Raw genomic sequence first — 16,959 nt, forward strand, 5'->3', positions numbered from 1 at the left:
GCAGGGACTGAGCAACGGGAGCTCACCCCGTCACAGGGATTCGAACTGCCGACCTTCTGATCGGCAAGCCCTAGGCTCTGTGGTTTAACCCACAGTGCCACCCGCGTCCCTCTTAAGAGTCATGGGTAGCAGGCACCAAACACGCCCCTCTCTTAGGAAAGAGAAGGCAGAGGAAAGGGCTGAGAGGAGGGGGAGAATCACTTACTCAGAGGTGACGAAAGCGTGTTCCTTGATGGTGTGCAGCACGTCCAAGAATTTGATTTTGGAGGTGAGCGTATGGCCGTGGTAGATGATTGGCAGGTCGTCTGGACCGTCCCAACAGTCCACTGTGGGTGGAGAGGGTTTGGTACTGAATTAGTGATTAGATTAACTGCCCTTTTCATTAAGATGGAATTTCTTTTTCATCAACCAGGAAGGTTTTATGTATATTTGTCTTTAACACCAGTGCTTATTAAAAACTGCAAGTGCCCAGAGTCCTCTGAAAAGAAGCTTCCCCCTTTCCATGCTTCTTGCTGCAGAATTTTTATGGATACCAGCCTTCTTCAACCTGGTGCCTGTCAGAGGTTTTGGACTACAATTCTCATCACTGTAGTCCAAAATTTCTGGTGGGCACCGGGTTGGAGAAGGCTGGTTTATACTCAGATGCGGAACTTTATCAGTTAATTTTTTGATTGACTTCCCAATTCACGCAATTCATTGGCCAGGATTTTTTCAATAAGGTAACAACCATAATACTGATGTATAGATCGCCTGGCCCTTTGCTACAGGCACACACACACACACACACACACACACACACAGGCATCTATTTCTCTCTCTCTTTTTTTGAGGGAGGTGGCAAAGAGCAGAAAGGCACATCTGAATCCTGCTGGCATCTCTGCCCTTTAGTATCAGATATGAGAGAGTGAGCTGAGGTTAGCCAGTGCTTATAGAAAAGAACTCTGTGCATGCTCAGGAGAACTCTCACTTAACAGCCTAACTTTCTAGGCTGTAGCAGGTTTCAGTTTAATCCCAGTCTGCTTGCTTCTGAGCTACGAGATGGAAAGATAACACGGCACAGAAAGCCACAGACAAAATCCCTCTTTGCCCACCGCCTGGAAAACCAAGTGCTATGAGCCACTGGCTGAGATGTGCAAATTGTCTTGTTTCAATTGACTCTATGCAAGGCGCTCTGGGAGCCCATTTGGCCAAAACTGTTAGGATATAGTTCCGTTCCACCTTAAAAGGATCAGGCATGACTGTTGTGTGTCACATGCCTGTTTACTTCCAGCACAGTCTGCTGGGAACTTCTGTTTTGTATATGCTTTTGCTTTATTGCTGTTTTGCTGGACACGAAGGGAAGCAGACATGTTTTCCTTTGTTCCTGCTGCTGAATAAAATGCTGTAAATAAAGCTTACACATGGCTCTGTCCGCCACTTCTGTTGTGGAGATTTATTCACTCTGCTAATTAGCGGGCTCGTTAGCTTCAGAAGGCAACTGAGGCTTGAGTCGATGATTGATTGATGCTGTTCCGTGACCTGGAGATTGCCCGGCTGGTGGCTGGAGCCAGCTGGGGGCCTGCCTGATGCCCCCGTCTCCCTGGCAGCATCCCAACAGAAATGTGGGGTACAAATGCGCCAAATAAATAACAAATTAAGAACCTAAGAAGAGCCTGCAGGATCAGGCCACCGGCTTGCTGAGTCCAGCATCCTGTTCTTACAGTGGCCAACCAAGTGCCCGCAATTGGAAACCCACAATCAGGATTCGAGCCGAAGAGGAACTCTCTCAACTTGTGGTTTCCAGCAGCTGGCACCCGGAAGCCAAACTGAGCCAAGATCCCCAAAAGTCAGACTCACATTCTATGCAGCGGCACCCCATCCGGAGGCAGCGGGAGTAGGCTTCGAGAGAGGATTCGCTGGAGAACTGGTCCCCCGTGAGATACCTGTAAGAGGCAGAGACACCTAAGTAATAGATGCTATCTTGTGGGCTAAGCGGTAAAACCTTTTTTAGGCGTTCATGGTGCCGAAGCAGTAGGTGAATAACAACGGACAGGGATCCCGGATAATCTGACTGTTTCCACCCATAGACTTCTTATACTTCTGTGGACTTTCAAAGATTGACAGACATGTGCTCAATTGATTTCAAATATATTTACAAGTGCACACATTTTGTTTTTGTTACTAAATCATGTATATTATGCAATAAGAATTACAGTGCTATCTAGTATACTGGTCTGCGTGTTGCTTGTATTGTTTGTTGTGTTAAGTTTGCAACACAAGGGTTTGTTGTTCTGTATTGGTTCCCTGTAACCTCACTTCTCACAGTGAGGGAACAGTGGCTGAATGATGGGGGTGGAGACGCTCCTTCAGGTATACAGGACCGAGGCCGTTTAGGGCTTTAAAGGTCAGCACCAACACTTTGAATTGGGCTCGGAAATGTACTGGGAGCCAGTGTAGGTCTTTCAAGACTGGTGTTATGTGGTCTCGGCGGCCGCTCCCAGTCACCAGTCTAGCTGCCGCATTCTGGATTAGTTGTAGTTTTTGGGTCACCTTCAAAGGTAGCCCCACGTAGAGTGCATTGCAGTAGTCCAAGCGGGAGATAACTAGAGCATGCACCACTCTGGTGAGACTTTCTGCGGGCAGGGAGGGTCTCAGCCTGCATACCAGATGGAGCTGGTAAACAGCTGCCCTGGACACAGAATTTACCTGCAGCTCCATGGACAGAGTCCAAGGATAAGAGAGGACATTCCGGCTAGACACCAGGCTAAGAGATGTGCAACTGTGAAGTGGACGCCCTCAGAATGTGGACTCTCTTTCACCGGAGGTTTTTAAACAGAGGTTGGGTGGCCATCTATCAAGGATTTTAAAAAAGCTGTGATTTCTGCATTGCAGGGGGCTGGACTCGATCCCCCTTGCGGGTCCCTTCCAGCTCTACAATTCTGTGATTCTCTGGTTCCCTTGCAAGACCCAGTGGCCCTGCCACCTGTGCCACTGTAGCTGGGCTGGCGTTCAGAAGTTCTGGTGCTTCGACCCAGCAGCCTCGCTTCAACACAACTGAGGCCGCCCCCTGAGCAAAAGACCCTGTTGCCCAGAGATGCTCTTACGTGTTATGGGAGGACGAGATCCAGTACTGAGTCAAGGGGTAGTTCATTTCTTCCGGCACCACTCGGTCGAACCTGGAGTCCATGACCATGTTTTCTTTGGAGAACAGGAACGTCAGGAACTGTGGGGAGCGGTGGGGAGAGAGGAACCAGTTAGAAGTCAGCTGGGGAATGGGATAAAGACTCTCAGAATTAGGTGGGCACCGCAGATGTGGTCTGGCTGGAGTCCTCATTTACATGAGTCCTTCTTTCCACAATTAATTAATTGCTGCTCCCAATTAATGATAATACTACTAATAATAAAGCGATAAAACATCAGACATTAAAAACTTCCCTAAAGAGGTTGTGAAATAAAAAATTTAAGGTCTTATATATATAAAAAATAAATGTTCATAAATATACCAAGCAAACACGTACATAAATATATAAACCACATGTCTGAAGCAGCCCAGGAAAACAGCCCTGAAACCATTTTGACTCTCAAACTGACCAAATGATTTCTCTGCAAGGTCAAGGAAAATGGAAAAGCCTCCCCATTGTCTTTTCCTTCACAAATCCTGTCTTAAGGGTGTATCTGTGCATGAATAGGGTGAGCCTGTGACCTGGCTCAGGAACTAAGTACTTATCATTACAAAAGACTGGCCAGGCTCCCCAGGGTATCCAATCAAAAGAGCATTAACAGGTAACCTGCCAGACAGGAGGTAAACAACGCGCTCAGATTTCTGTTGTAGACTGCCCTTTCTGTGATGTATGTATGATGTTTCTGGGGGTGGACTCCAGGGCGGGCAATTTAAAATGTCTATATAAGGGCGGGCACGCCTTGGTTCCGGGTCCTCCTCCTCCTGCGTGTGAAGGGGCACCCTGTTGCAACACTTCAATGAAGATCAGTCTTACTAGCTGCGTTGCTTCTCAATATTCTCTGGTTGGCCTCTGTTATTTTCTCTGACCTGCAAAGGGCTCTTGTGTCCCCCATAAGGGAATAAGGGCAGATTTTTGTTTACTACAGCTGCCTTCAGATGTCTTCTAAATGCCAGATAGTTGTTTATTTCCTTGACATCTGCTGGGAGGGCGTTCCACAGGGCGGGTGCCACCACCAAGAAGGCCCTCTGCCTGGTTCCCTGTAACCTCACTTCTCGCAATGAGGGAACCGCCAGAAGGCCCTCGGCGCTGGACCTCAGTGTCCGGGCTGAACGATGGGGGTGGAGACGCTCCTTCAGGTCTACTGGACCGAGGCCGTTTAGGGCTTTAAAGGCCAGCACCAACACTTTGAACTGTGCTCAGAAACGTACTGGGAGCCAATGTAGGTCTTTCAGGACCGGTGTTATATGGCTGGTGAACACATGAGTGAAATTCCAATTAGGCTGTTAAATTCCAATAGTTGGTTCCTTCTGCTCGAAAGGGGAACTGCCTCCCACTAGAGGTTATGGGGAGGGGAATGTTTGCCAAGTCTCCCTGTAGCCCCCTATGCCATCTTCCTTGTAGTCCCACAACCCTTTACAGGGGCACAGAGGGCTGCAAGGAGAAGAGCAGGTCGGTTAAAGTTGTTGCTTCTTCCATGGGGTTCTCCTGTCAGCAGAGCTCAGCTCATGGAAGCTCGAGATCCAAGCTGCAATGCCTTGGAGTTAATTGGAAGACACTGAAGTGCGCTTTCTGTGGTTCCGTCCACAGAATGGAAGCTGGCAGGGCGTCCTCTATGGTGAGCTGACTTCTGGTGCCCCACAGGGTGGGGAGGGGAGGGTGCCACCCACCTCGTCCAGCTGGAAGAAGGGCTCCGCCATGTCGCTGAAGGGATCCCGGAGGTAGTTGCACATGAACTCCCGGACTTTGGCAATGTCACTTGCCCACGGCTCCTGGAGGGAAAGGCAAGGAGGGGAGCGCTGTAAGTAAGAAGCTCCTCTCTCACGCAAAAGGTCCGTAAGGAATTAACAAATGTTCAATAATGATTTTTGCGTGAAAGAGAAAACGAACTTGTAAAACCTGGATCTGAAGATTGAAAAATATACTAGTTTATAGAAGATAGAATGGTTGGCTGTTATCTGGCTGCAGGACAGAGAGCCAGAAAAGACAGCCTTTTATCTTTGTTTATCTTTATTTAATCCTTTTCTCTCTTTCCCCTCTTTGGCCCTCTCTCTCTCGTTAGTTATTTCTTTTTCTCCTTTCTGCCCTTGCTCTTTCTTATAGTAAGTAAGTAAGTAAATAAATAAATAAATTTTAATTTATACCCCGCCCTTCCCAGTTCAGAAAACCGGGCTCAGGGCGGCTAACAACAAATTTAAAACACTTAATTGATGCAACAAAAAACAGCATAAAATACCGTATAAAATGTGAATAACAATAAATTCAGAATTCAACATCAATTTAGGGGGGAAATCCATCCAATAAACATTAGATGAATACCAGGGCTAGCTGGCTGAATTAGTCCTGTATTATTTTTGCTTTATTAGTAGCTGCTTTATTTCAGTATATTATACAAAATATACGTTGTAATGGGTATGTACTGTATTTCTGTACGTCTTTGAATATATGCCAATAAAAAACTATAAAAAATAATAATTAAAAAGGTATGTAAGAGCGACATCAGAGCTCATCACAGAGAGACTCTGGGTGAAATCTCTCCAGGCTGAAAACGAATCCTGGGATTGCTGTAACTAGAGAAATCCAACCTTCATTGCAAGGCAACAGAGAGGACCCAACTGGTAGAGCACAGCCTTCTCCAAGCGGGCGCCACTGCAGCTGTTTTGAATTAGCATCACCATGATGTTAGCTGCTTTCACAGTGTAAGAGCATCAAGTGGTTGGATGATTTACTGCCAAATCCAAAAAGTGTTGGGATATTCTGTTCCACATTAAGAACAGACGTGTGGAATTGTTGTATGTCACATGTCTGTTTACACTCCAGCACAGCTTTGTGTATAGCTTATGCTTTTGCTGTTTTGCTTTGGACACAAAGGAGATTGGATTCCTTTTGTCCTGATGTATGCTGAAAAACCTGGGACACGGGTGGCGCTGTGGGTTAAACCACAGAGCCTAGGGCTTGCCGATCAGGAGGTCGGTGGTTGAATCCCCGCGACGGGGTGAGCGCCCGTTGCTCGGTCCCAGCTCCTGCCCACCTAGCAGTTCAAAAGCACGTCAAAGTGCAAGTAGATAAATAGGTACCACTCCAGCGGGAAGGTAAACGATGTTTCCGTGCGCTGCTCTGGTTCGCCAGCAGCAGCTTAGTCCTGCTGGCCACATGACCCGGAAGCTGTGCGCCGGCTCCCTCAGCCAGTAAAGCGAGATGAGCGCCGCAACCCCAGAGTCAGCCACAAGTGGACCTAATGGCCAGGGGTCCTATGCTGAATAAACTGCTTGTAAATATGCTCACACAACTTCTCCTGCCGCTTCTGTTGCGTAGCGTTTACTCTGCTGTGTAGCGTGCCCTAGCTTCTGAAGCTCAGGTCGCTGATGCTGCACCAAGGACTAGAGATTGCCTGGCACACCGGCTGGTGGGCTGGAGCCAGCTGGGGGCCTACTAATTGCCCCCGTTTCCTTGGTTGCATGCCAACCCTGGTCTCCCTTGGTCTCCAATGTCCTACCTGCCGGCTGTCAGTTACCAAGGAAAGCTGGTTAATGCGTTACTTTCGGGGACAAGCAGATCTTTCTCTGTCGTGCTACTCTGAGCAGGAGAGACTCTCCCAAGCCCAACCTTCCTCCGCAGAATTAACTAAGTGCTCCTCTCTTTGCAAATACCTTCTGGTCGTATTGCAGGAACTTCTGGAAGTCGTACAGCGTGATCTGGCAGAGTTCTGGCCGGTCCACGTTGCTAGGGAGAGAGTCGAAGAGAGTAGCCACAAAAATCCACCTGGCGATGCCCCATAAACCCAACCACACAAAAACCCATGCACAGGACATTTTGTGAAGTCTGAGCCTGTTCATAAGACGAGAAAACTGGAGCGGAAGGACCCAGGACATTATACCCAGTTCCTTTGGCCTGCCTTTGAAACCCATGCATTTATCTGAGATGGCTTTCCAGAAAATTAGACAAATCCCTTGAGGTTAGTTGACTCTTGGTCATCTATAGAACTTCCTTGTGCAGAACCAGTATACCACCAAATACCGCTTACTGGGACTCACAAGGAGAGTGCTGCTGTTGCACTCATGTTTCTGGGTTAACCACTTTGGGAAAATGGATCCTGGGCTGGAAGGTTTTATCCAAATCTGGTGTTTCAAAGAAGCTGTTATGACCTTTCTAGCTTCTTTCTAACAGCCTTCTCCAACCCGGTGCCCCCCAGAACATTGGGGTGTTTTACAACTCCCACCAGCCCCAGGCAGCGTGGATCTATGATGCTGTGTTTGGTGGGAGTTGTAGTCCAGAAAATCTAGTGGGCACCAGGTTGGTGGGAAGGGAGGCAGCTCACCAAACCTGCCAACACCCTTCCTGATCTGTGCTGCTCTTTTCGTTTCAACGAACGCATGGAGACTCAGGCAAAGGGACAGGAAGCAAGCGATCCCAGCCTCAGGGAGGTTCCTACTTACCGTAAGGGGAAGGACAACTCCAGCTGCTCAATGATCTGAAACGTAAAGAAGCGACACGGCGATCAGCAATGCAATCAGGACATGGGCAAGGCTGCTAATGTTTTTTTCTTCTTCAAATAATCTTTATTAGTTTTCTGGTTACATACTCCACATACACATAAAGGTAAAGGGAGCCCTGACCATTAGGTCCAGTCGTGGCTGACTCTGGGGTTGCGGCGCTCATCTCGCTTTATTGGCCGAGGGAGCCAGCGTACAGCTTCCGGGTCATGTGGCCAGCAGGACTAAGCTTCTTCTGGCGAACCAGAGCAGCGCACGGAAACGCCGTTTACCTTCCCACCTACCGGTATTTATCTACTTGCACTTTGACATGCTTTCGAACTGCTAGGTTGGCAGGAGCAGGGAACAAGCAACGGGAGCTCACCCTGTCACGGGGATTCGAACCGCCAACCTTCTGATCGGCAAGTCCTAGGCTCAGTGGTTTAACCCACAGCGCCACCCGCGTCCCTCCACATACACATAATGTGTTGCATTTTACATTTATACTTGCTCCTAAGCGCTGACTTCCCTCCTTCCTTCTTCTGGTTTTTTATATCACATATAATTTTATCGCATTCTTTCCATCCATTTTGTATATTGTTATTCATTTTCCATATTTGTCCATAGTATATCCATAAACAAATAAACCTGTCTGTATTCATTTAAAACTACTGTTATATTAATCTCCTTATACATTTTGCTTCTTCTTATTTTTATTATCCATCACGTTTCTTAATCTTTCCCGTTATGAGGTTTATTTACAATTCTACTGGTTTCCCTATTTCTTCTTATCTTTCCTATATACAACATAATTTTTTCCCATTCTTTTTGAAATGTTTCCTCGCCCTGTTGTCTAATTTTCCCTGTTAATTTGGCTATTTCTGCATAGTCCATTACCTTCTGCCGCCATTCTTCTACGGTTGGTATTAAGGCTGAAAATGTTTATACGTTTTATTTTTTTGCCATTTCAAATTCAGACAATGCATAAAAGGAGGACAGGGCAGCAAACTTTAACCAGGACCGAGGACCAACGGTCGGTTAACGCTTTAAGGACAGATTTTTAAGCAGCATCCCAGTTAACGGCAAACCATTGCTGGAGGTGTGAAAGGGAGATGTTTTGGCCAAGTTTGGCGAAGAAAACGATAGGCATACCAGCCGCATCTCTGAGGCTGAGGGTGCTATGAGGACCTTAGGGGGAAAGGATCCTTTCTTGGCATTTGGTCACTCAAGTGTCACCCCCTCAAGAGAGCAATGCCTGACTCTGCTGGACAAAAAGGTCTGTGCTCTTTCTGCACCGGGAGGGCGTTCCACATGGCGGGTGCCACCACCGAGAAGGCCCTCTGCCTCTCTCGTTAGATGTCAAGGAAATAAACAACTACAGTGGTGCCCCGCAAGACGAATGCCTCGCAAGACGGAAAACCCGCTAGACGAAAGGGTTTTCCGTTTTGGAGGTGCTTCGCAAAACGAATTTCCTATGGGCTTGCTTCGCAAGACGAAAATGTCTTGCGAGTTCCTGCGGGGTTTTTCCCCTCCCCCCCTTTTTCCCAAGCCGCTAAGCCGCTTATCAGCTGATCCGCTTAGCCGCTTATCAGCTGATCCGCTAAGCCGCTTAACAGCTGATCCGCTAAGCTGCTAATCAGCTGATCCGCTAAGCCGCTAAACCGCTTATCAGCTGATCCGCTAAGCCCGCTAAGCCCGCTAAGCCGCTAATAGCGCTAATCCGCTAAGCCGCTAATGGGCTTGCTTCGCAAGACGAAAAAACCGCAAGACGAAGAGACTCACAGAACGGATTCTGTTCGTCTTGCGAGGCACCACTGTAACTGACTTTTAGAAGACATCTGAAGGCAGTCCTGTTTAGGGAAGTTTTTAATGTTTAATGCTGTATTATGTTTTTAATATTTGGTTGGGAGCCTCCCAGAGTGGCTGGGGAAACCAGATGGGCAGGGGTATGTATGTATGTATAAATAAATAAATATTATTACATATCAATATTATTAAATATCAATATAAAGTACCTCCACTTACGTATCCCTCCGGTTACATAAACTTCGGGATAGGTAAGCAGCAAACCTGGAAGTATATTTTCGGGTTATTACCGCGCATGCATGCGCAGAAGCGGTCCCTCCGGTTGCGGAAACCTTGGGATCCAACTGGAGCTCCGGAACAGATCCTGTCCGCAACCGGAGGTACTATTGTATTATTACTATTGTTGTTGTTGTTATTCTCAGGCAAGCTTTCTAAAAAGTGTGAGAAAACCCTGCAACTATCACAAGAAAGGAACCACCCCAAAAAAGAACTTTTACTTTTTAAAGCTGGTCAATAAAAACTCTACAGCAGCTCAACAGAACTCAAAACAGTGTCCCAAATGTCCTTACCGATTTCTGAGCATCAAACATCAGGTTTTTATAGAAGTGTGCAAAGTGGCTGAAGGTGATTTCATTCCGGACTTCAACCTCCTGCGTGGGCAGAAGACAAAAAGGGAAAGGGTTAATGAGGCTTGCTTTGACTGAGCACAGATCAGGCCCCCCCCCCCCCAGTCTCAGGTAATGTAATGCTGGAGCTAATAATAATAATAATAATAATAATAATAATAATAATAATAATAATTTATTTATACCCTGCCCATCTGGCTGGGCTTCCCCAGCCACTCTGGGCGGCTTCCAACAAAATAGTATAATAATAATAATAACAATAACAACAACAACAACAACAACAACAACAACAACAATAATAATAATAATAAAATTTATTTATATCCCACCCTCCCCAGCCGAAGCCAGGCTCAGGGCTGCTAACAACAATAAAATAGTACAACATTCTAAAATCATTCATTATAAAATTAATTCAAATTAAATTGATGGCAACCACTGGGCTAGAGATTCTGTGAAGATTGCCAAAGGAGGGAGTCAGGCTGTGCCTTGGCCAAAGGCCTGATGGAACAGCTCCGTCTTGCAGGCCCTGCAGAAAGATGTCAAGTCCCGAAGGGCCCTAGTCTCTTGGGACCACCAAATCGGGGCCACAGCCGAGAAAGCCCTGGCTCTAGTTGAGGCCAGCCTAACCTCTCTGAGGCCTGGGACCTTGAGGATGTTATTATTTGCAGACCGTAGGTTTCTCTGTGGGGCATACCAGGAGAGGCGGTCCCGTAGGTACGAGGGTCCTAGGCTATAAAGGGCTTTAAAGGTTAAAACCAGCACCTTAAACCTGATCCTGTACTCCACCGGGAGCCAGTGCAGCTGGTATAGCACCGGATGAATGTGATCTCGCAGCGAAGACCCCGTGAGGAGCCTCGCCGCGGCATTCTGCACCCACTGGAGTTTCTGGGTCAGTCTCAAGGGCAGCCCCACGTAGAGTGAGTTACAATAATTCAGTCTGGAGGTGACCGTCGCGTGGATCACAGTGGCTAGGTCAGGGCGAGAGAGGTAAGGAGCCAACTGCTTAGCTTGAAGGAGATGAAAAAATGCCGCCTTTGTTATAGCTGCAATCTGCGCCTCCATAGAGAGGGAGGTGTTGAAGATTACACCCTAACTCTTAACGTAATACAGTGGTGCCTCGCAAGACGAAAAGAATCCGTTCTGTGATTCTCTTCGTCTAGCGGTTTTTTCGTCTTGCGAAGCAAGCCCATTGACGGATTAGCGGATTAGCGCTATTAGCGGCTTTTAGCGGCTTATCGGATCAGCTGATAAGCGGCTTAGCGGCTTAGAAAAAGGGGGGAAGGAAAAAAAAACCGCAGGAACTCGCAAGACATTTTCGTCTTGCGAAGCAAGCCCATAGGAGATTCGTTTTGCGAAGCAACTCCAAAACGGAAAACTCTTTCATCTAGCGAGTTTTCCGTCTTGCGAGGCATTCGTCTTGCGGGGCACCACTGTACTGTAATACATCAAACATTAAAAGCTTCCCTAAACAGGGCTGTCTTCAGATGTCTTCTAAAAGTCTGGTAGTTTTAGGTTGGCTAAATGCACAGAGTCAGCCCAGGAAGAGTGGGACCCTATGTTACTGGCCCCGATCCCAACACTGTGAGTGCTGCCTACCCTTCCTTCTCGGAAGACACATGCCCAGTGCAATTACTTCCTACCAAAGTTTGTGTTCCCTTTTTGCTCTCCTTATTTAAACCAGACTTCCGCTTTCAGAAGGAAGTCACCTTCTGCCTAAAAGCTTCCTCGACTCGGCTCATTAGGCATGCTGGCATCCTCCTGGGCTTTCCCGATTCCAGCTGAGCTCCCGTCATTGTGGTTTGGAATAACCCCACCAACCCTGACTTTCTCCGTCAGCTTCCTTTTTAGCAGACCCCCTCATTGCCGAGAGATTTCCTCTTCTGAGGTCCAGTGCGAGAAGGAAAAATGAGGAGAGGGGTTTCCTTACCAGAAGCTTGTCCCGGAGGAATCTCATGTTAGGCACGCGGTAGTTGACCTGCGGCAACATGGCCTTCAGATCCTTGGGGGTGATGCTGAAATACAGAGACAGGAACATGGAGTCAGGGGTCTTCATTGTGTGTGACAGAGACACAGAGAACAAAGCCCCCCCCCCTTTTCTGGACCGGCCAGGATCTACTCACCCTTGCACTACAGGCCGAAAATGGTACCCCCATTTTTTAAAAAAATTATATATGATCAAGATTTAATATATATTTATAATTGCCGCTATATCTGAATTGTCTTTGTTATACGCAATTGCAATTCAATGTATTCCTGTTGTGTTTTATGATTTTGCTGATATTGTAAGTGAGCCGGAACTGGTCTGTGACCGTAATAATAAAATTCAATTCATATATATACCATACCTTTCAGTGTATATGACTGTTTTTTTACTCTAAAATAATCTGGGCTCGTCTTATATACAGATAGTATCTCCCCCCATTTTCTCAAATCGGAGTCCCCAAAAATAGGGGGCGTCTTATACATGGGGGCGTCTTATAGACGGAAAAATACAGTGTGTGTGTGTGTGTGTGTGTGTGTGTGTGTAGCATAGACCTTAAGTCACTTTATCAATTGACTTCCTTTCCTCCCCTTCCATGGTTTCCATATTTACTCTTAAATGCTGCAATATATCGCCTATGCATTCAAATTAACCCATTTGTCTTAATAATTCACACTGTAGCTCATATTTCAAGTCCTGCTTGCATTTTCCTCTTGCTATAATAGTTCTTTAAATACTCAATAAAAGGTCTCTAGTCCTCAGGGTATTTTTTGCCATTTGGGTCTCTAAACTTTGCTGTCAATCTTGACAGTCCCACGTACTCCATCGTTTTCAAAAGCCAATCTTCTCTCGCTAGAACATCTCCTTCTTCCTATCTTTGGGCATACAACATTTGTGCTGCTGTCGTTGTATACATAAATAAGTTAACCATCTCTTTTGGAACATCATGATCTATAATTCCTAAAAGAAAAGCTTCGGGTTTTCTTGGGAATCATCAACTTAAACATCTCTTTAATCTCATTAATATATCATTTCCCAACACCCCTTAGCTTTCCCCTTTTTCTTTTGCAAGGCCACCACATAGGAAAGAATGTTCCTTCTATCATTTTGCACTTCCAACACATACTTGGCTTAGTTTTATACATTTTGGCTTAGTTGGAGATAAGTAACACTACTGGGTGGCCAGAGATTGCCGGAGTGCGGCTGGTCGATCGCGGGAGTTATAAAAATGATAGCCGTGTTTCTCCTGAGCGATCATGACACGCCTTGCCCCCGGCGCTATTCACCTCCGCTGCCTCCTTCCCTGCTTTGAAAGCTAATTCTCCCTTTGTCGACGTCCGATTGGGGAAAGGAGGGAGGGCTGCGGACTGGTTGGTGATCGATGTTACGCAATCATTACCCCCAAAAGCCCAATAACTTTGGTTATCATTCCCCACTAAAAAAAGCTCAAAAACTCTGGTCAACCCTTCCCCAAAAAAGATCAACAACTATGGGCAATGACAATGGGTAGATCACTGCCAGTTTTATTATATTGGGAGTAGATCGCAGTCTCTGTAATAAATAATAATAATAATAATAATAATAATAATAATAATAATAATAATTTATTATTTATACCCCGCCAATCTGGCTGGGCCTCCCCAGCCACTCTGGGCGGCTTCCATAAATACCAAAAATACAGTAAAATATCACATGTTAAAAACTTCCCTGAACAGGGCTGCCTTAAGATGTCTTCTGAATGTCAGGTAGTTGTTTATCGCTTTGACATCTGCTGGAAGGGCGTTCCACAGGGCGGGCGCCACTACCGAGAAGGCCCTCTGCCTGGTTCCCTGTAGCTTTGCTTCTCGCAATGAGGGAACCGCCAGAAGGCCCTCGGCGCTGGACCTCAGTGTCCGGGCAGAATGATGGGGGTGGAGACGCTCCTTCAGGTATACTGGACCGAGGCCGTTTAGGGCTTTAAAGGTCAGCACCAACACTTTGAATTGTGCTAGGAAACGTACTGGGAGCCAATGTAGGTCTTTCAAGACCGGTGTTATATGGTCCCGGCGGCCGCCCCCAGTCACCAGTCTAGCTGCCGCATTCTGGATTAGTTGTAGTTTCCGAGTCACCTTCAAAGGTAGCCCCACGTAGAGCGCATTGCAGTAGTCCAAGCGGGAGATAACCAGAGCATGCACCGCTCTGGCGAGACAGTCCGCAGGCAGATAGGGTCTCAGCCTACGTACCAGATGGAGTTGGTAAACAGCTGCCCTGGACACAGATTTGACCTGTGCCTCCATGGACAGCTGTGAGTCCAAAATGACTCCCAGGCTGCGCACCTGGTCCTTCAGGGGCACAGTTACCCCATTCAGGACCAGGGAATCCTCCACACCTGCCCGCCTCCTGTCCCCCAAAAACAGTACTTCTGTCTTGTCAGGATTCAACCTCAATCTGTTAGCCGCCATCCATCTTCCAACCGCCTCCAGACACTCACGCAGGACCTTCACCGCCTTCACTGGTTCTGATTTAAAAGAGAGGTAGAGCTGGGTATCATCCGCATACTGATGAACACCCAGCCCAAACCTCCTGATGATCTCTCCCAGTGGCCGCATGTAGATGTTGAAAAGCATGGGGGAGAGGACAGAACCCTGAGGCACCCCACAAGTGAGAGCCCAGGGGTCTGAACACTCATCCCCCACACCACTTTCTGGACACGGCCCAGGAGGAAGGAGCGGAACCACTGTATGACAGTGCCCCCAGCTCCCAGCCCCTCTAGACGGTCCAGAAGGATGTTATGGTCGATGGTGTCAAAGGCCGCTGAGAGATCCAGCAGAACTAGGAAACAGCTCTCACCTTTGTCCCTAGCCCGCCGGAGATCATCAACCAGTGCGACCAAGGCAGTTTCAGTCCCATGATGAGGCCTGAATCCCGACTGTAGAGTTGGACATGCTTGCACTGGCGTGACAGCCTGCCAGCAGCTGCTTTGTGGCTAGAGGGGAGGCCAAGGGGAAGCGCTGTGGCTGCCAGAGCACAGCTGCAAGGCTGGCAAGGGCCCACAGCTCAGAGACCACCTTAGCTGAGAGTTCCGGAAGACCTGCTCCCTAACTTGCTGGTCTTTTCCAACCTGGCCTGAGATGTCTTGGACTGACTCCAGCTACAAAAAGCTACCGTATTTTTCGCTCTATAAGACATACTTCCCCCTCCTAAAAAGTAAAGTGAAATGTGTGTGCGTCTTATGGAGCGAATGCAGGCGGGAGGCTCTGCTCAGCACTCCCTTTAAAGAGCCGCGCGGAGTGTGGGGTTTTCCCCGAGGAGGGAGAAGGGCTCCCCCAAGAGTGGCACACACGCTCCGCAAGCTCTTTCAAGGGAGCGCGGCTCTTGGGGGAGCTTTCATCCCGCTGCCCGGGAGAGGCTGTGCGCGGCTATCCCATAAGCCAGGACAGCAAGAGGGATCGCTGCGCAGCTGTCCTGGCTTCTGGCTTAGCCTCACGAAGCCTCTTGAGGGCAGGGGGAGCCTTCATCCCAGAAGCCAGAACAGCAAGAGGCTATGTTAGAAGCCAGATCCCTCTTGCTGTTCTGGCTTCTGGGATTCAGAATATTTTTTTTCTTGTTTTCCTCCTCCAAAAACTAGGTGCGTCTTATGGTCTGGTGCGTCTTCTGGAGCAAAAAATACGGTGACTCTGATGAACACTGTTTTCATGCAAGTGTCAAGGGGGGCAGCATGAAGGGGATACTAAGTCTTGCAAAGCAAACCAGAGGCCTGCAGCACCAGGGAGCTGCTATTTAAGAAGCGGGAACGTGAGCCAGCAGTCAGCATATGGTTGCCGCAGATTATTATTCCTTCTGGGGTGAGCACACCATCATTTTGGGGCTGCCCTCTCCCAAAAAATGCAGGTTCACAGTTTTGCACATAGACCTCCAAAGAAGGAGACTCCACCACACTCCTTGGCAGCAAATTCCACTGTCAAACAGCTCTTACTGTCAGGAAGTTCTTCCTAATGTTTAGGTGGAATCTTCTTTCTTGTAGTTTGGATCCATTGCTCCGTGTCCGCTTCTCTGGAGCAGCAGAAAACAACCTTTCTCCCTCCTCTATGTGACATCCTTTTATATATTTGAACATGGCTATCATATCACCCCTTAACCTCCTCTTCTCCAGGCTAAACATGCCCAGCTCCCTTAGCCGTTCCTCATAAGGCATCGTTTCCAGGCCTTTGACCATTTTGGTTGCCCTCCTCTGGACACGTTCCAGTTTGTCAGTGTCCTTCTTGAACTGTGGTGCCCAGAACTGGACACAGTACTCCAGGTGAGGCCCTGTCCAACCCGTGACCCCGTGAGCTCCAATCTCCCCTCCCAGCCTCAGCGGACGTGCTGGCTGGGATCTCTCCTTGAGGCAAGTGATCTGGCCCCAAGTAATTCACACGCCAGCCGCTTAGTCACATCCAGGCTAGATTGCTTTTAAACGGCCTGAGACGAGGCTGGCTTGGGAGAGTGGCTTTATAGGAAATGATTCATAAATGGAAATAAATAAATTAGAACATAAATAAATGAGCAAGAGTTCTCAGATGTTGCAGCCACCGTGGAATGTGGCTGCCAAGGCTGTTAACGGTGGTCGGCCAGCGGAAATGATGTCAATTTTGAAGCATGAGAAACGCAGGAAGCTCTCTGGGGCAAGTCAAACCGCTGGTGCTCTGTCTAGCCCTGAATTGTCCATGCTGACTGGGAGGGATTCTCCAGGGTCTTAGGAAAGGGGAAATTCCCATCCCTTCCTGGAGACTGAACCTGGGGCGTTCTGCAAGCAAATCAGGTGTCTCCGAGGCCCAATTAAAAGTGCTGGGCTTGACTTTTGAATCCCTAAATGGCTTCGGTCCAGAGTACCAGACTGAATTCTCCCCTGTGAATCTACCCACCCGTACCTTATGATCTTCTTTCCCAGCACTCAC

The 16,959-nt window shown here is 47.8% G+C and overlaps 1 protein-coding gene across 1 annotated transcript in view; it reads right to left on the reverse strand.

The window, feature by feature from the left end:
- Positions 1–16,959, reverse strand: part of LOC308592708 (1-phosphatidylinositol 4,5-bisphosphate phosphodiesterase gamma-1-like) — an 87,757-nt gene that overhangs the window by 35,333 nt on the left and 35,465 nt on the right. Inside the window, exons 4-11 of the mRNA XM_081204355.1 lie at positions 11,990–12,074; positions 10,006–10,086; positions 7,595–7,629; positions 6,809–6,881; positions 4,829–4,930; positions 3,084–3,202; positions 1,837–1,922; positions 206–326 (exon numbers count right to left, since the gene is read on the reverse strand). Of these exons, the coding sequence (XP_081060481.1) occupies positions 206–326; positions 1,837–1,922; positions 3,084–3,202; positions 4,829–4,930; positions 6,809–6,881; positions 7,595–7,629; positions 10,006–10,086; positions 11,990–12,074 (702 nt within the window). The remainder of the gene's footprint in view (positions 1–205; positions 327–1,836; positions 1,923–3,083; positions 3,203–4,828; positions 4,931–6,808; positions 6,882–7,594; positions 7,630–10,005; positions 10,087–11,989; positions 12,075–16,959) is intronic.

The sequence above is a fragment of the Podarcis bocagei genome, assembly GCF_964188305.1.
Source record: "Podarcis bocagei genome assembly, chromosome: 8".
Classification (NCBI taxonomy): Eukaryota; Metazoa; Chordata; class Lepidosauria; order Squamata; family Lacertidae; genus Podarcis; species Podarcis bocagei.